This window comes from Nerophis lumbriciformis, linkage group LG25 (assembly GCF_033978685.3).
Source record: "Nerophis lumbriciformis linkage group LG25, RoL_Nlum_v2.1, whole genome shotgun sequence".
NCBI classification, from domain to species: Eukaryota; Metazoa; Chordata; class Actinopteri; order Syngnathiformes; family Syngnathidae; genus Nerophis; species Nerophis lumbriciformis.
In genome coordinates this window covers 17,771,837-17,788,148 of record NC_084572.2, presented here as the reverse complement: position 1 = coordinate 17,788,148, position 16,312 = coordinate 17,771,837, and the positions used below count along the sequence as shown (strand labels likewise).

General features: G+C 40.3%; 1 protein-coding gene across 3 annotated transcripts in view; it reads right to left on the bottom strand.

Annotated features, from left to right (window-relative positions):
* pcdh10a (protocadherin 10a) overlaps window positions 1–16,070 on the bottom strand; it is an 85,601-nt gene extending 69,531 nt beyond the window's left edge. For all 3 annotated transcript variants that reach the window (XM_061983915.1, XM_061983917.1, XM_061983918.1), the window contains exons 1-3: window positions 13,295–16,070; window positions 6,098–6,156; window positions 5,418–5,524 (exon numbers count right to left, since the gene is read on the bottom strand). In XM_061983915.1, coding sequence (XP_061839899.1) covers window positions 5,418–5,524; window positions 6,098–6,156; window positions 13,295–15,835 — 2,707 coding nt within the window. In that variant the 5' untranslated portion in view covers window positions 15,836–16,070. The remainder of the gene's footprint in view (window positions 1–5,417; window positions 5,525–6,097; window positions 6,157–13,294) is intronic.
* Window positions 16,071–16,312: the final 242 nt, after the last annotated feature.

Sequence of the window (16,312 nt, the reverse complement as noted above, 5' to 3'; positions counted from 1 at the left end):
TGAAAACCCTTTTGGGTGACTACCTCTTGAAGCTCATTGAGTGAATGCCAAGAGTGTGCAAAAAAGTAATCACAGCAAAAGGTGGCTATTTTGAAGAAACTAGAATATAAAACATGTTTTCAGTTATTTCACCTTTTTTTGTTAAGTACATAACTCCGCATGTTTTCATTCATAGTTGTGATGCCTTCAGTGACAATCTACAATGTAAATAGTCATGAAAATAAAGAAAACACATTGAAAGAGAAGCTGTGTCCAAACGTTTGGCCTGTACTGTTCTTGTGGTAACACTGTACCTGGAAAAGAGTATACTTTTAAAGATGACTCCTATTTAAAATAATATTTATATGGAAATATATTGAATCACTTTTTCAAACAAAATAATATACATTTTTAATGTCTCGACGTCGATTTTAATTACAAGTCAAAGGGTCTGATCTACCAAAGGCAAACTTACAGTAGGATGGGGAATAATATGGCCCCATTTGCCGCGGTTTACCTGACAAATGAAACGTGACAAATTGGGGGGGTGCACACTATTCAATTTAGCCGCCAGGCTGTATAAGGTGTTGAATATCTTAAAATATGTTTTGTGGCAATTCCATTTTTGACCACAGTGTCAGTTGCTATGTAGAGTGACACTTTCCATCATTTTCAGCAGACTGCATTGCAAAATTATTAACCCCTCACCTTCCTCTCAATGGGGCCATATGAATCCCTTCCCTGCTGTAAAAGCACGCACACAGCTGATCTACTAAATTTGATCGCGGAAGATTGCATCTCTTTAGTGAGCAGAATAAGGAGCGCAATCCACTTAGTGTGTTTTTCTTCATGATTATGTAGAATATATGATGATAATCAGACTGCCCACAATATTAGAAGAAAATGCAAATATACATATTTAGCACAGGGGTTCTTAACCTTTTTGACCTCAGTGCCCAACTTTTCCACTACAGAGGGTCCTGGAGCCCACTCAAATATTAACACTGAATTACCGTAGTAATCTTAATCTTAATTTTAATCCTATATCATAATTATATCTAACTTACTTACAGTTTAACAGGATAAACCTTGCCTAGTGATATGAAACCATGTGTTAATCACAAAGATTATTATCAAGGCTTAGGTCAGGCTTATTACAAAAATAAATACTAATTAAATATACTGCAAAAGAAGAGACTTACAAAAACTGATAAAAATAAATGTACATACAATTACGCAATGGTAAAATTAGTAAATAATAACTAAAATAATAATTAGTAGTAATAATATGTTTATTGACTTAACATGTTAATTATATTTAAGTACAGATGGAAATACAGCTTCATGTACCGTATTTTCCGCACTATAAGGCGCACCTAAAAACCACAAATTTTCTCAAAAGCTGACAGTGCGCCTTATAACCCGGTGCGCTTTATATATGGATAAATATTAAGATTCATTTTCATAAAGTTTCGGTCTCGCAACTTCGGTAAACAGCCGCCATCTTTTTTCCCCGTAGAAGAAGCGCGCGGTGCATGCTGGGATATGTGACGTTTCATTTCCATTTGTGTGTTTATGTAAAGACCCCAAAATGGCTCCTATTAAGTGTGTTGTCTGTCTAATTATAAATAATGCAGACGAGGCGTGTTAACTGAGTTCTCAACGTTTACTCACAGCGTGCTCATAACCACATTCTAACTCCCAGCATACAACAACGCTTCTCAGGGCTACCGCGCATGCTCGTCACTTTCGTTGCATGCTGGGTAGTGTAGTTGTTATATTTGCTAGCTCATAACATCACATTAAGAGACACGCTTACGCGCTTAATTCAATACTCGCCATCATTCCGGGTGGATTGACAAAAGACCTCCAGCCGCTAGATATTGGTGTCAACAGGGCATTTCGAAGCTAGACTGCTAACTGCGTGGGAACAGTGGATGACAGAAGGCGAACACACGTGACGTTCACCAAGACAGGGAGACAGGGAGACAGCGCCAGACGACATTTTGGATCCCACATTCGCCCAACTTTTCAATTCGGACAACGAAGGAGAATAATTCGAGGGATTTATGAATGAAGAATAACTTCAGAAAGTGAGCGTTATGTTTATTTTGTGTGTTGTGACATTAACGTTCGAGCAACATTATGTTGCTATTGCTCTGCACTATTTTGAATTTTACTATGTTTCTGATTGCACATTTGCGTACATTTTGGGAGTGAACAGAGTTGTTAGAACGCTGGTTTTTAATATATTATTAAAGTTTGACTGACCTATCTGACTGTTTTTTTGACATTCCTTTAGCGCAGTTAGATGCGGCTTACAACACCGGGCGGCTTATAGGTGGACAAAGTTTTGAAATATGCCGTTCATTGAAGGCGCGGCTTTTAACCCAGGGCGCCTTATGGTGCGGAAAATACGGTACTGTCGCCTCCAGAAGAAAGTCTGACGGTGTTTTTTTATCTTTTATTGCCAATCGTATGATAACAACCGGCCCAATACCGAGGGGCTTTACCTCACATGAAGTGAAGTGAAGTGAATTATATTTATATAGCACTTTTCTCTAGTGACTCAAAGCGCTTTTACATAGTGAAACATGCAAACCCTTTCATCTCTGTGCTTTCCCAGACACATAACAACACTTTCTTATACTCCGCCAAGACACTTTCAGGCACGGACGGTGTGTTTGATCAATTCAAAACCACACAAATATAAAACATTATCACCAGCAGATCGTTACACTATAATGGACATACTGTGGCGGCTTTTAAGGAGCGAAAGTCCAACTGGAGCACCAGCACAAAGCAGGTGAAACGTCAGCTCGCTTTTTGTCGGGGACATTTTCTTTCTTTATTACCTGTTGTGTCATTTATTTTTACCCCATATTTGTTCCCACTACTGCACCTTAAGTTGGAGTCCTTAATCTTGTTATTTGCAAATATAATGACAATAAAGTCCATTCTATTCTATTCTATTCTATTAAGGGATAGAAGGATTATGCAGGCTAATCATCTGCAGGCTTACACTACCACTACTTTTGTTGTAAGCATAAGTGAGCTTGCCCGTTAAAACTAGTTTGTTTTTTTCATGTGACCATTTGAGTCATGTGTTATTCAACATTTGAAAAATAATAATAGATAAAAGTGCTTTCAAGACAACTTCAAAGATGCGTTGTCCGATATAGTTTATATTTAAGTCGACACCATATACTGTAGTTTTAGACGACTACATTTTTTGTTGACTAAAACTAAATTAATTTAGATGACTAAAATATGACTAAAACTAAAATAAATTGTCCTCAAAAAATAATAACTAAAACTGAATTAAAAACAGCTGTCAAAATTAACACTGCTTAACATGAGTACATTATATTATAACACCAGAAAAAGATGCAAGTTGCTAGTTTTTAAATAAAAAAACTTTTAAAATTCTCAACAAAGTGCATTGTACAGCAGCAATAATTGAAAATATGGCAAAAAGACATAAAAATGTATGTTAATATTGATTAACAATAACAGATTTGTTTTTAAATGTATATATACATTTTTTAATGGTTTTTATAGAAAATCATATCATCATAGCAAATTATGCGGTCATGGTGACCACGCCCCTAACTACGCCCCCACCGCCACAGGTATCTTGGCAATCCCGGTATATACATATAGAAATTATACATATATATATATGTATATACACATATGGAAATTATATATATACACACATATGTATAGTAATATATATACACGTGTGTGTGTATATATATATATATATATATATATATATATATATATATATATATATATATATATATATATATATATATATATATATATATATATATATATATATATATATTTATATATATATATATATATATATATATATATATATATATATATATATATATACCACACAGACACACAGTATATACATATATACGCATTATATGCATATATAGACAGTAAATACATATATATATAATTAGCATGTTTATAATGTGTATGTAAACTGGCACAGTTAAGCACAAACTGCTTTGAGAAAGAAGGCGATCGCGCTGCAAAAACAGATGACGAAGAGAGACAATAATCCGCCTGTGTGCATGTGTCAACAGATTTGGACTTTCATGAATTAAAATATTCAACACATCGTCTATTCAACAATGACATGTTATAATCGAATAGCTGCTAGATGACTTACGGGCCTGATTAAAACAAATTCAATTGATTTTGTTTCAGTGTCCGCCTGGCGTCTTGATCAATGGCATTTGTTTTTTTCATATAGGTGATATACGATAAAAACTTTTTGCAATATGCATTTTCTTGCATCTATGTACCATTGTAGATACACAGTCACAACACCCCAGACAGCACTTTCACCGTGCTAAAAGTAGGCTCTGTTGTCTAGATCGCGCTTCAATATAGTCTAGTAAAGGTGGTACATATTATACAGGTCATTATTTGTGTGCTGCATGTCGACATTATGGCAGAACACCACAGGTTGGCCCATACGATGCAATAAATCAATCATTGGTATGTGTTCATCTACAAAACCATTCTGGGTATCACTCCATTTTATCTATCGTGTCTTTTAACAAAGAAACAAGGAAGTCACAATCTTCGTTCAATGAATGTTCTGCAATTTGTCGTCCCCAAAGTAAGAACTGAACTGGGCAAGAAAGCATTTAGGTTTTCAGCACCGAAGGCTTGGAATAACATACAATCGAATCTTCAACTTTAAACCCTTGTTACATTGAATGAGTTTAAAGCTTCTGTGAGAGGATTGCAGTCTACCTTGTCTGTATGCACATGTGTTACGTGAGCAAGTTTGATGTTTTATGTGTTGTTTACTGTTTTTAATGTAACCTTGCTGCTGCCCTCTTGGCCAGGTCTCCCTTGGAAAAGAGATCTTTGATCTCAATGGGATTTTACCTGGTTAAATAAAGGCTAAATAAAAATTTTAAAAAAGTGCAGTAAATGAGTGTCTCCATGGTAAAAGCCGATATACATGCAACATCCTTATTTAAAAAGTTTATTTTTGTACACAGTCTTAGTAGATCACCCACTAATAGAACACACAATTGTATCCCTTGTACACGCTATTTAGTACTTTTTAGTAGATCAGACCATAAGAGGCTGTTAAAATAAAACAATACAACCAGCTGCATCTTATTGTGTTACTCTTTCCCTTTCACTTGAGTGAACCTATTGATTAATGTCTGGGACGAAGTGCTGGGCTCACACTTCCTCCTTGTCAGTCGCTGTCCTTTCAGCATCGCTCAGCAGAACCGCCGTGAGGAGATTAGGGGACAAAACAACGAAAGCTAACAAAGCCTTTGCCAAATAATATGAATATGAAACGAGAGCGGCACCTTTGGTTGCGCTAACAATGCACAAAAAAGAAGTCCCCTGTCAACAATCAGACACGTTATTGTGGAACTCACCAGCAGTGAGGCCCCGGTTGGTGGCGTCGTGATCGCTGTCGCCTTGTTCGCTATCACCGTGACCGCTGTCCTTAGAGCTGACAATGTCTGCTTCTTGGAATGCCGAACTGGAGGAGAGACGTAAAATGCAGCCAATCATGTCACAGCAGCACAGGCGAAATGGAAACAAGTCATGCGTGGAGTCAAAGGTCACGCTAATAATAATGGTGGGGGGTGTGATTAAAAGACGGCAAAGAGAGAGAGAGAGAATGACTGCGAATTAGAACCTGCATTAATACCGTCACGGCGGCCATCACGCTTCTAAATTGGATGTTACACATGGCATGTAATGAAATCCAGTCTTAGAGCTTTAATAGGCGCCGCACTGCCAGTTACGGGACTGGTGCCAAATTGAAGAGCTACATTACGAACACACTGGGAACCATGTAGGCTCTCGGAGACACAATTAACGATGCAGAATCCACCAGGCTCACACTGACGGGTGTAATATTCAATTTTATAGATCTGTGAATAGACTGTGGCTCCCTTTCGGCCTGCTGGATGTTGGCTAGCTGAGATGCTGAATGCTTCTGTGCTTCACCTGGCTCAGCATATTGTGTATTAGTGTGTGTGTGTGTGTGTGTGTGTGTGTGTGTGTGCATTTGTGTGCATTTGTGTGCAAGACAGGAAGTTTTTAGTACCTGTTCACACGTCTCGGTCTGTCCACCAGGTAGCTGAGCTCCGACCGCTGGTGTTTATTCTAGAAGAACCATAAAAACAAAGCTGGTTATACACACTGGTCCTGCACAGAAGTGAGTACACAGATACTAGTGTTGTCAAAAGTATCAATACTTAGTAGTGTTGTACCGATACTTTTCTGTACTTTTCTAAATAAACTCACGGACCGGAGATGCTGCTCATTGAATGGGGAAGCAAACTCGCGCGCTAACCGCAGCTGGCTTTAACCCCTAAAGGCCTTAGTGGCCACATGCGTGGACAGCACCCTTTTAGCTCTTATTTCCAAAATTGTGTACACTACTGAATTGGGGTCTTATGTCGACATATGGACACTTATACTGCCACCTGGTGGTGTCAGAAGAGTATAACATACAATGGAATTTGGAAAAAAAAAAGTGTAAAAATAAAATTTGCATGTCACTACACATGAAGTACACGTTTGTGCACTTATGGACTAAGTTCATCATATTAAAAGATGATTTTTAGTTTTTATTCTAATTAGGGTCCAATAAGCCCAAATAGCAAAGAGAAATTAAAAAAAGCATGTAAACAAACAGCTTGGGCTTTAATAGGTTAATGCAATACAAGAGACATTAATGTATTTCCCCCAATAAGAAATCTTACACAATAATCTGAAATTGAATAAACACACTGCTGTCTGAGCAAGTAATATATTCAATTGTGTACATTGAACCCACAGGATGTGCTCTTTTAAAACAGTGATAATTTATACTCAAGACTGGTGTTGTGCCGATACCAATGTTTTGGTACCTGTACCGGTACCAAAGTTATTTTGATTTATTTTCTAAATAAAGGGGACCACAAAAAATGGCATTATTGGCTTTATTTTAACAAAAAATATTACGATACATTAAACAAATGTTTCTTATTGCAAGTTTGTCCTTAAATAACATAGTGAACATACAAGACAACTTGTCTTTTAGTAGTAAGTAAAGTTAAAGTTAAAGTTAAAGTACCAATGATTGTCACACACACACTAGGTGTGGCGAGATTATTCTCTGCATTTGACCCATCACCCTTGATCACCCCCTGGGAGGTGAGGGGAGCAGTGGGCAGCAGCGGTGGCCGCGCCCGGGAATCATTTTGGTGATTTAACCCCCAATTCCAACCCTTGATGCTGAGTGCCAAGCAGGGAGGTAATGGGTCCCATTTTTTTTATAGTCTTTGGTATGACTCGGCCGGGGTTTGAACTCACAACCTACCGATCTCAGGGCGGACACTCTAAACAAAGGCTCCTAATTTAGTCTGCTGAAGTATGCAGTAGCATATTGTGTCATTTTCCATTCTATTATTTTGTCAAAATTATTAAGGACAAGTGGTAGAAATTGAGTTATTAATCTACTTGTAAATGTACCCGTTAATATCTGCTTACTTTCTGTTTTAACATGTTCTATCTACACTTCTGTTAAAATGTAATAATCATTTATTCTTCTGTTGTTTGGATGCTTTACATTAGTTTTGGATGATACCACAAATTTGGTTATCAATTCGATACCAAGACATTACAGGATCATACATTGGTCATATTCAAAGTCCTCATGTTTCCAGTGACATATTTCCTGGACATATTACTTTTCAGAAGCGGTATAGTACCAAAAATGATTCATTAGTATCGCGGTACTATACTAATACCGGTATACTGTACAACCCTAATACTTAGATACCAAGTCGATACCAACATGCAAAAAATACATCGACACCTGCTTTTTTCAGTATCGTCAGTACCGAATACTCTTTCTTCTTAGCGAGCTGCATCAATTCTCAGTGCATGAAGAAAGTCTAAAAAAAATATCTGGTGATTCCATATACCGTATTTTTCGGCGTATAAGTCGCTCCGGAGTATAAGTCGCACCGGCCGAAAATGCATAATAAAGAAGGAAAAAAACATCGCATTTTTTGGGGAAATTTATTTGATAAAACCCAACACCAAGAATAGACATTTGAAAGGCAATTTAAAATAGTGAACAACAGGCTGAATAAGTGTACGTTATATGACGCATAAATAACCAACTGAGAACGTGCCTGGTATGTTAACGTAACATATTATGGTAAGAGTCATTCAAATAACTATAACATGCTATACGTTTACCAAACAATCTGTAACTCCTAATCGCTAAATCCGATGAAATCTTATATGTCTAGTCTCTTACGTGAATGAGCTAAATAATATTATTTGATATTTTACGGTAATGTGTTAATAATTTCACACATAAGTCGCTCCTGCGTATAAGTCGCACCCCCAAACTAACTAAACTATGAAAAAAACTGCGACTTATAGTCCAAAAAATTTCGGTAGTTATGTATTTGTGGAAGCCTGTCACGAATGCGGATTTGGCGCTTCCGGTTCACCCTCACTCAAAAACAAATGAAAATGGAACTAAGATTGTTACGATACCGGAATTTCAGTCGTTGATACCGACAAATTTCCAAAATTCACGATGCTTATTCGATAACAAAGATCCAATGTATGTTTAAATGCACTATTTTATTGAAAAGTCTTTCAAAGTGTGAAGTTTTCCAGATGACTGTGCTTCACTATCTTTTTGCACAGAATTTAAATTGCAGTATCAGTCGCCAAGAGGTACATACAAGTACATACATTCAAAAAGTGTTCTATAACCTCCCAGTACATCAAAACAAACAGTACTGTGCTTATAAATATGCTCATATATAACAACAACAGATAACTATTTCACATTCTAAAAATAACAGCAGTGAAGCGGTCAAGTATATAAAACAGAACAACAATATATTTTTGTCATTTGATATGAATTAGGCTAATAAAAGAGGTAGAGATATATTTAAAGACAAATCTTTGTGTTTTTATATGATATTATCATTTTTACACATTTACAAATTTTTTGTTCACCCTACTTCTACAATGTGCCATAAAAAAGAGCTGCATTCAGCAAACCCGATGCCCCCCGCCCCCCACCACACCCCCCATCCCCAGCATCCCCACCCCCAGGCCACACTTTGCAGTAAAGCAGTGGTGTTCAAAGTGTTGCATTCTGCATGCTGTGATTGTGCACACTCCCTGGGCTTGTGGTGGCGGATCTCCGCTCTCACTCGCGCAACAAACACTTTCACCTTCTTTCATTTGATTAGCCAATACATGTTAAGTCTGGACTGGGGGCCATTTGTTGAACAGAGCTCTTTTTTTTTATGACACACTGTAGACATTAAATAAACAACACAATAAAACAAAAAGCAGACATTTGAAAAATGGCTGAAAAGGCTGAAATGTTGATACTAATACCAAATAAAAACACAAATATTTGTATTTAAATATATAGTTGAGGTTTCTGTGGTTTATCCGTTATACAGTGCTCAAGAGCGGAATATACGTTAGGTCAGGAAAATATATCCCTACAAGCCTGTTTCAGGCTTGTAGGGATGATATAGCCTCTGTGTTTTTTCCTGACCTAATGTGTATTTAAATATATGTTTTAGCCTTTTTTTAGCATATTTAATTAAACGTGACATGATGACATCACACTACAACCATATTAGAAGAATATTATAAACAATATTGTTGGTTTTATATAATTGCAGGCTCCACGTCACTGCTATTCTTTTTAGACCGTAAAATACTTGACTATTGTTGTTATTTATGAGCATATGTATAAGCACCGTATTGTTTGTTTTGATATACTGGGATATTATAGAACACTGCAGTTCTTTTTTTAATATTTAGTTACCTCTTGGCAACTGATACTGCAATTTAAATTATGTGCAAACATGTTGAAGCACAGTCACCCTAAATACTTTGAAACATTTTTGAATTTAAAAGTAAACGGGTTTGCATATTTATCTTGGTATAGATATCGAATAAGTATCGGAAATGGTGACAACCCTAGCAGACAGTGTTAAAAAGTAGCGATATTGACCGCATCCACTTGCACGTACGTGTCCACTTAGTGAGTTGAGAGACAAGACGAGAGCAGTAGAGAGAGAGTGGTTTAGGAGGCGATTGAATGCGTAAATGATTGAGCCGGCTGACGCTGGGACTGAACAACCTTTGTTCTTGCTGCTGCCATGCTGGCTCGTGTGCAGAATACTTAACGCGCAGCAAAGGCAAGACTTTGACAATCCACAAAAAAAATGTCCTCATTGAACAAAACGAAGCCATTGACTCATTTATCTCCTCTTCTCATTTAATATTTGCTGCCTCAGCATAAATTGGCCTTCAAGTATTTATCGGAATCCTTCTTCGGAGGATAAAAAGGAACGTAATTAGGAGAATCTACGATGTGACTTAACTCACTTATGCTTTGATTGGTTCTTGGTTATTTCTATGCAAAAGCTGGAATAAATTAGGTTTGTCTGTCGCGTCATTTCTATGAATAAAATTGACTGTGGTGATTATTGCTCCCATAATTTCACTTCAGATGGACTCTTTTAATAAAACACACTCAAACACACACAGTTACTTGTGATATGTCACATGAAAGCAGCAGTAATAGTGCTCGATATTGGCAAGGACTTTGGGATGCATTACATATACTGATGCTTGAGTCACGAGTATTATGGTATGAAATATTTTGCGATATTTTGGGTGGGGAAACTTTTGAAGTGGCAATTTATCGCAATACCCTTTTTTAACCATATAATATAGATCTTTAATGTCTCTGTATTGATTTTCTGGTGAGACGTGATTTCCTGTGGAATTAATGCACCCCTTGCATCTAGACACATGTATGACTCCAAGAAATGCGAATTGATATATTTTTTTATTTTGTCATTCAATATGCAGTACCGTATTTTTCTGAGTATAAGTCGCACCGGAGTATAAGCCGCACCTGCCGAAAATGCATAATAAAGAAGGAAAAAAACATATAAGTCGCACTGGAGTATAAGTCGCATTTTTTGGGGAAATGTATTTGATAAAACCCAACTCCAAGAATAGACATTTGAAAGGCAATTTAAAATAAATAAAGAATAGTGAACAACAGGCTGAATAAGTGTACGTTATATGACGCATAAATAACCAACTGAGAACGTGCCTGGTATGTTAACGTAACATATTAATTGTAAGAGTCATTCAAATAACTATAACATATAGAACATGCTATACCTTTACCAAACAATCTGTCACTCCTAATTGCTAAATCCCATGAAATCGTATACGTCTAGTCTCTTACGTGAATGAGCTAAATAATATTATTTGATATTTTACGGTAATGTGTTAATAATTTCACACATAAGTCGCTCCTGAGAAAAAAACTGCGACTTATAGTCCGAAAAATACGGTACATGTTTTCACACGACAAACTATTAAAGGTATGCTTTATGAGGTTATGTTTTATTTTGGTGGGAAACTGATATGATGACTTGAGAAAATACAAACATATAGCATTATTTATTGCAACGACAATCACATTTCCATATTCCTTTGGTTCATACACATGTGCAGATGCAGAGGGCGGAATAATTTCAATGCATTAGGGCTGCAACGATTAATCGATTTGAAAAATACTCATATTCATATTTTTTTGCTTCAAATAAACTGTTCGTCAGTTACAGTGCGCCCAAAACAACTTTAAAAATGTATACAATTTAAGAAAAAATGTGTATTTCAGTCATCCCTCATCACATTAAGCTTTGAAGTTTAGAGATATCACTCTTTCACATATTTGTAAAGCATATTATACATAATATTGGCCCAAATTCAGCATTATAGGCATACAAATGGCAAAAACAAAAGTACAAATATCAAAACTACAGTCGTATTGGCCACCAGATGAGACCAAATCATTAAGAGCGTGCTGTTCAGTATCATGGCTACTGATTGGCTTAGCCTCGTGCAGCATTACTATGTATTACTTGCATTAAGGGAGTGTAAATGTCTCGATGGCTCTCGTAATGCTAAAATTCACATTTAGAATGATTTTTGTTGTATGCTTTAGCCAATTACATATTGTATTTAAAATAAATGATTCGTATGTCCCAGAAATTAATTCACCACAATCAGGCTTGAAACCAATTAACAGTAATAAACAACATAACAAGTATTGCTGTATAGTGGATATTGTTTAACCAACCTAACTCAGGCAGATTGTTTTTGGTTATTTTTATGCAAACTATTGAATACATTATTTTGTCTATCGTGTCACGTCTAAGGATATAGTTGACTTCAGTGATTATTTTTTCCATAATTTCACTTCTAATGACCTATTTTGTTAAAACACACACATTCTTCTTCAATTACTTGTGTGTAACATGAAAAAAGCAATAATATTGCTGGGTATTGGCAAGGACTGCACGATGCAAAACTAACAATACTTGATACAATATTGCAATATTCTACATAATTTAGTGGTACATTTTACATGCAGATTAAAAATATAAGTAGTATAGAAAGTGCATCTTCACTTTTTATACATTTTGTTTTTGTTACAGCCTTATTCTATAATGGAGTAAATTCAGTTGTATCCTCAAAATTCTACAGACAATACCCCGTATTGACAATGTGAAAATGTTTTTATTTTTATTTTGCAGTTATTTAAAATGAAACAATTAAAAAAAAAATCACGTGAGTAAGTGTTCACAACATTCCCTCAATACTTTGTTGATGCACTTGAGGTAGCAATTACAGCCTCAAGTCCTTTTCAGTCTTTGGGCAGTTTCACCCATTCCTCTTTGCAACACCTCTCAAGCTTCATCAGGTTGGATGAGAAGTGTTTGTTTTCATCCAGGATGTCTCTGTACATGGCTGCATTCATGTTTCCCTCTATCCTGACAGTGAAAAACATCCCCACATCATGATGCTGTTACCCCCCCCATGCTTCACTGTAGGAATGGTGTATTGCCATATCGATATTTTCAGTTAGATTGTTTATTTTTATGCAAAAACTTGAATGTATTAGGTTTGTCTGTAGTGTAATTTCTATGAATAATAGTGACTTGTGGTGGTGGTGATTATTGCTCCCATAATTTCACTTCAGATGGGCTCTTTTTATAAAACACAAACGCATACACGCTGTCTCCCCTTATGGCACATGAATGCAACATTAAACTATGAACCCTAAATTCAACATTTGTGGTGACGTCCAACAATTGATATCCAATCATCACATTGTCTAAAGGCCACAGGATCCATATTAGCCAATAACAACTCAAAGATGATTCATTCTTACCTCATTTGACAGAATGCTGCCGTTCGAAATGATGTCAGGTTGCTGGTCGCTGTAACTGCCGACCAGGGTGCCGCAGGGATTGGCGTGGTCGACGTCGGCGCCGCGTGAGGGACTGCAGGGTTTCAGGAACATCAGGTCGGTTTTGGCCGACTCTGGCGTCAGACACACTTGGTAGCAGTACGAGTTCTGGTTCTGGTGGTGGTGGGAGCCAAACCCGCCCCCCACGCCGCCCACCCCGGACTCCTCCACTGGGACCTGCCCCACCGGGCCCCCCGCCCCCGAGGTCACGTTGGCGCTCTGGACCAACATGATGTCGGACTTGCTCAGCTTCTTCTGCTTGCGGCTGCGAGCTTGTCGGCCGCAGCAGGAGCCGCAACACGAGCAGCAGTCGAGCAAGCAGGTGTGAAGGTTCAACTTCTTGTCCTTCTGGCAACGCACCGCCAGCACGATCATGGCCAGCAAGAAGATGAAGGACACGGACCCTAAAGCGATGATGAGGATGAGGGTCAGGTCAAGAGAGGTCTCCTTGGCCTTGGAGGCGGCGCCGCGGTCGTTGCTCCGCCCTTCCACCACGCTGTCCACTAAAATCACGCTAACGCTGGCGGACGACGACAAAGGCGGCTGGCCGTGATCCCGCACCTCGATCAGAATGTCGTAGTGACCCTGAAGGTCCCGCTTGGGGGAGACCCGGCGTGCGGTCCTCAGTTCCCCAGTCCTCCAGTCCATGCGAAACATCCCCATCTCATTGCCCCGCAGGATGCTGTAGGACAGCCGCGCGTTCTCGCCGTCGTCCGAGTCCATGGCCACCACGCGGGTCACCAGGTACCCGGGCTCGGCGGACCGGGGCAGGTGCTCCCTGGCGGTGCCGTTCCTGCCCACCGGCGCGATGACGGCGGGGGCGTTGTCGTTCTGGTCCACGATGATCACGTTGGCGGTGGCGTTGGAGAAGAGTTCCGGGGTGCCCGAGTCCTTGGCCTGCACCGTGAAGCTGAACTCTTTGAGCAGCTCGTAATCAAAGGAGCGCAGCGCGTACAAATAACCCGTGTCCTGGTTGATGGACACGTAGGTGTCCACGGACATGCCCTGGATGTCACACTCCAATATGGAGTAGGTGATGAGCGCGTTCTGTCCCACATCCGGGTCCAAAGCGCTCACGGCGTGGATGAAGGCGCCCGGCACGTTATTCTCGGTCACGTACACGTCGTAAACAGCCTGAGTAAAACGCGGCGCGTTGTCGTTTTCATCAGATACGTGCACTTTTATGGACTTACTGCTGGCGAGAGACGGCTGGCCTTTGTCCTTGGCCACCACCGTGATGGTGTACGACTCGGTGGTCTCCCGGTCTAGCGGACCGTCCGTCATGATGGTGTAGTAGTTCTTGTAGGAGGACTTCAGCTTGAAGGGGACGTCTCCTAAGATCTCGCAGCTCATTAAGCCGTTCTCACCGGAGTCCCGGTCCGAGACGCTGAAAAGCGCGATGACGGCGGGGGCGTCCTGCTCGTTGACGGACTCGGTCACGGTGCTGAAGCTGATTTCCGGCGTGTTGTCGTTCACGTCCAGGAGTTTAACGAGCACTTTGCAATGCGCCGGGACCGCGTTGGCGCCCAAGTCCTTCGCTTGTACGTAAATCTGGTGCGTACCGGACTCCTCGTAGTCCACCTCGCCCGCCACTTCGATTCTGCCGGTTCGGGCGTCGATGCTGAACAAGTCTTTAATCCTCGGCGCGTTGTGGCTGCTGAAGGAATAAACAATCTCTCCGTTTTCTCCCTCGTCCACGTCGGTGGCGTTAAGTTGGATGACTTCCGTGCCCAGCGGGGAGTTTTCCAGCAAGTCCACCGCGTACACGGACTGGTCGAAAGTGGGCGCGTTGTCGTTGGAGTCCAGAACTTTGACGACCAAAAGCGCGGTGCCGGTGCGCTGCGGGTCGCCGCCGTCCACCGCGGTGAGGACGTAGCGGTGCACGGCCTGCTGCTCCCGGTCCAGCGGCTTCTCCAGCACCAGTTCGGCGAACTTGTTCCCGTCGCTTTGCGTCTGCACGTCCAGGTAGAAATTGTTGTTGTTGGTGATGGCGTACGTGCCGAGCGCGTTGGCGCCCACGTCCGGGTCGAAGGCGTTCTCTACCGGGAAGCGCGTCCCGGGGATGGCGCTCTCCGATATCTCCACGGAAATGTCCGCCTCCGGGAAGGCGGGAGGGTTGTCGTTGATATCCATCACTTCGATCTCGACGCGGAAAAGCTCCAGCGGGTTCTCCAGGAAGACTTCCAGGTGCAAAAGGCACGGAGTCGTCTGCTTGCAAATGTCCTCCCGGTCTATTTTCTCCTTCACCAAAAGCGCGCCGTTCTCCAGGTTGACGTCCAGGTGGGGGGTCCGCGAGCTGGGCACCGTCTGGAAGCGCCGCGCGGAAAGTTTGGTGATGTCCAGACCCAAGTCGTCCGCGATATTCCCCACCACAGTCCCGGGGTCCTGCTCCTCCGCTACCGAGTAGCGAAGCTGGCAGAGCGCACCCCCCGGCACGGAGAGCAAGAAAAGCAACACAATCATTTTTAAAGTGCAAAAAAAAAAAAAAATATTCCTTATTTTCTACAAGAAGTGCGCATTTCCAAAGTCCTTTGACGCGCATCCATCTGATATGTTTCCATCAAATCTATTCAGGATGGAAGCATCGAGAAAAAAAAGTGTTTTTTTTTGTTTCCCCCCTCCACAAAAATGACAAAAGATCCTGTTTGAGTGAAACAAGCAGCTGTGGTGATGAGGATGAAGAAGATGATGTTCACAGCTCGGCTTCTGTCGAGCGACTGGCGAGCGGCGCGCTTGGTTTTGCGCACAGCTTCTTTCCCGCCAGCCAATGACGCGCCAGCACTCCGCGTAACGCAAAATGACGCAAAAAGCAGCGCGCACTGGAGACTAAATATTAAATATCAACGCTTTGTTTTATAGATGTGCTATTTGGATTAACACTGTAGGGAAAAAATAAATAAAAATGAATTTTACATTTGCAACCTCATTATCCATCCATCC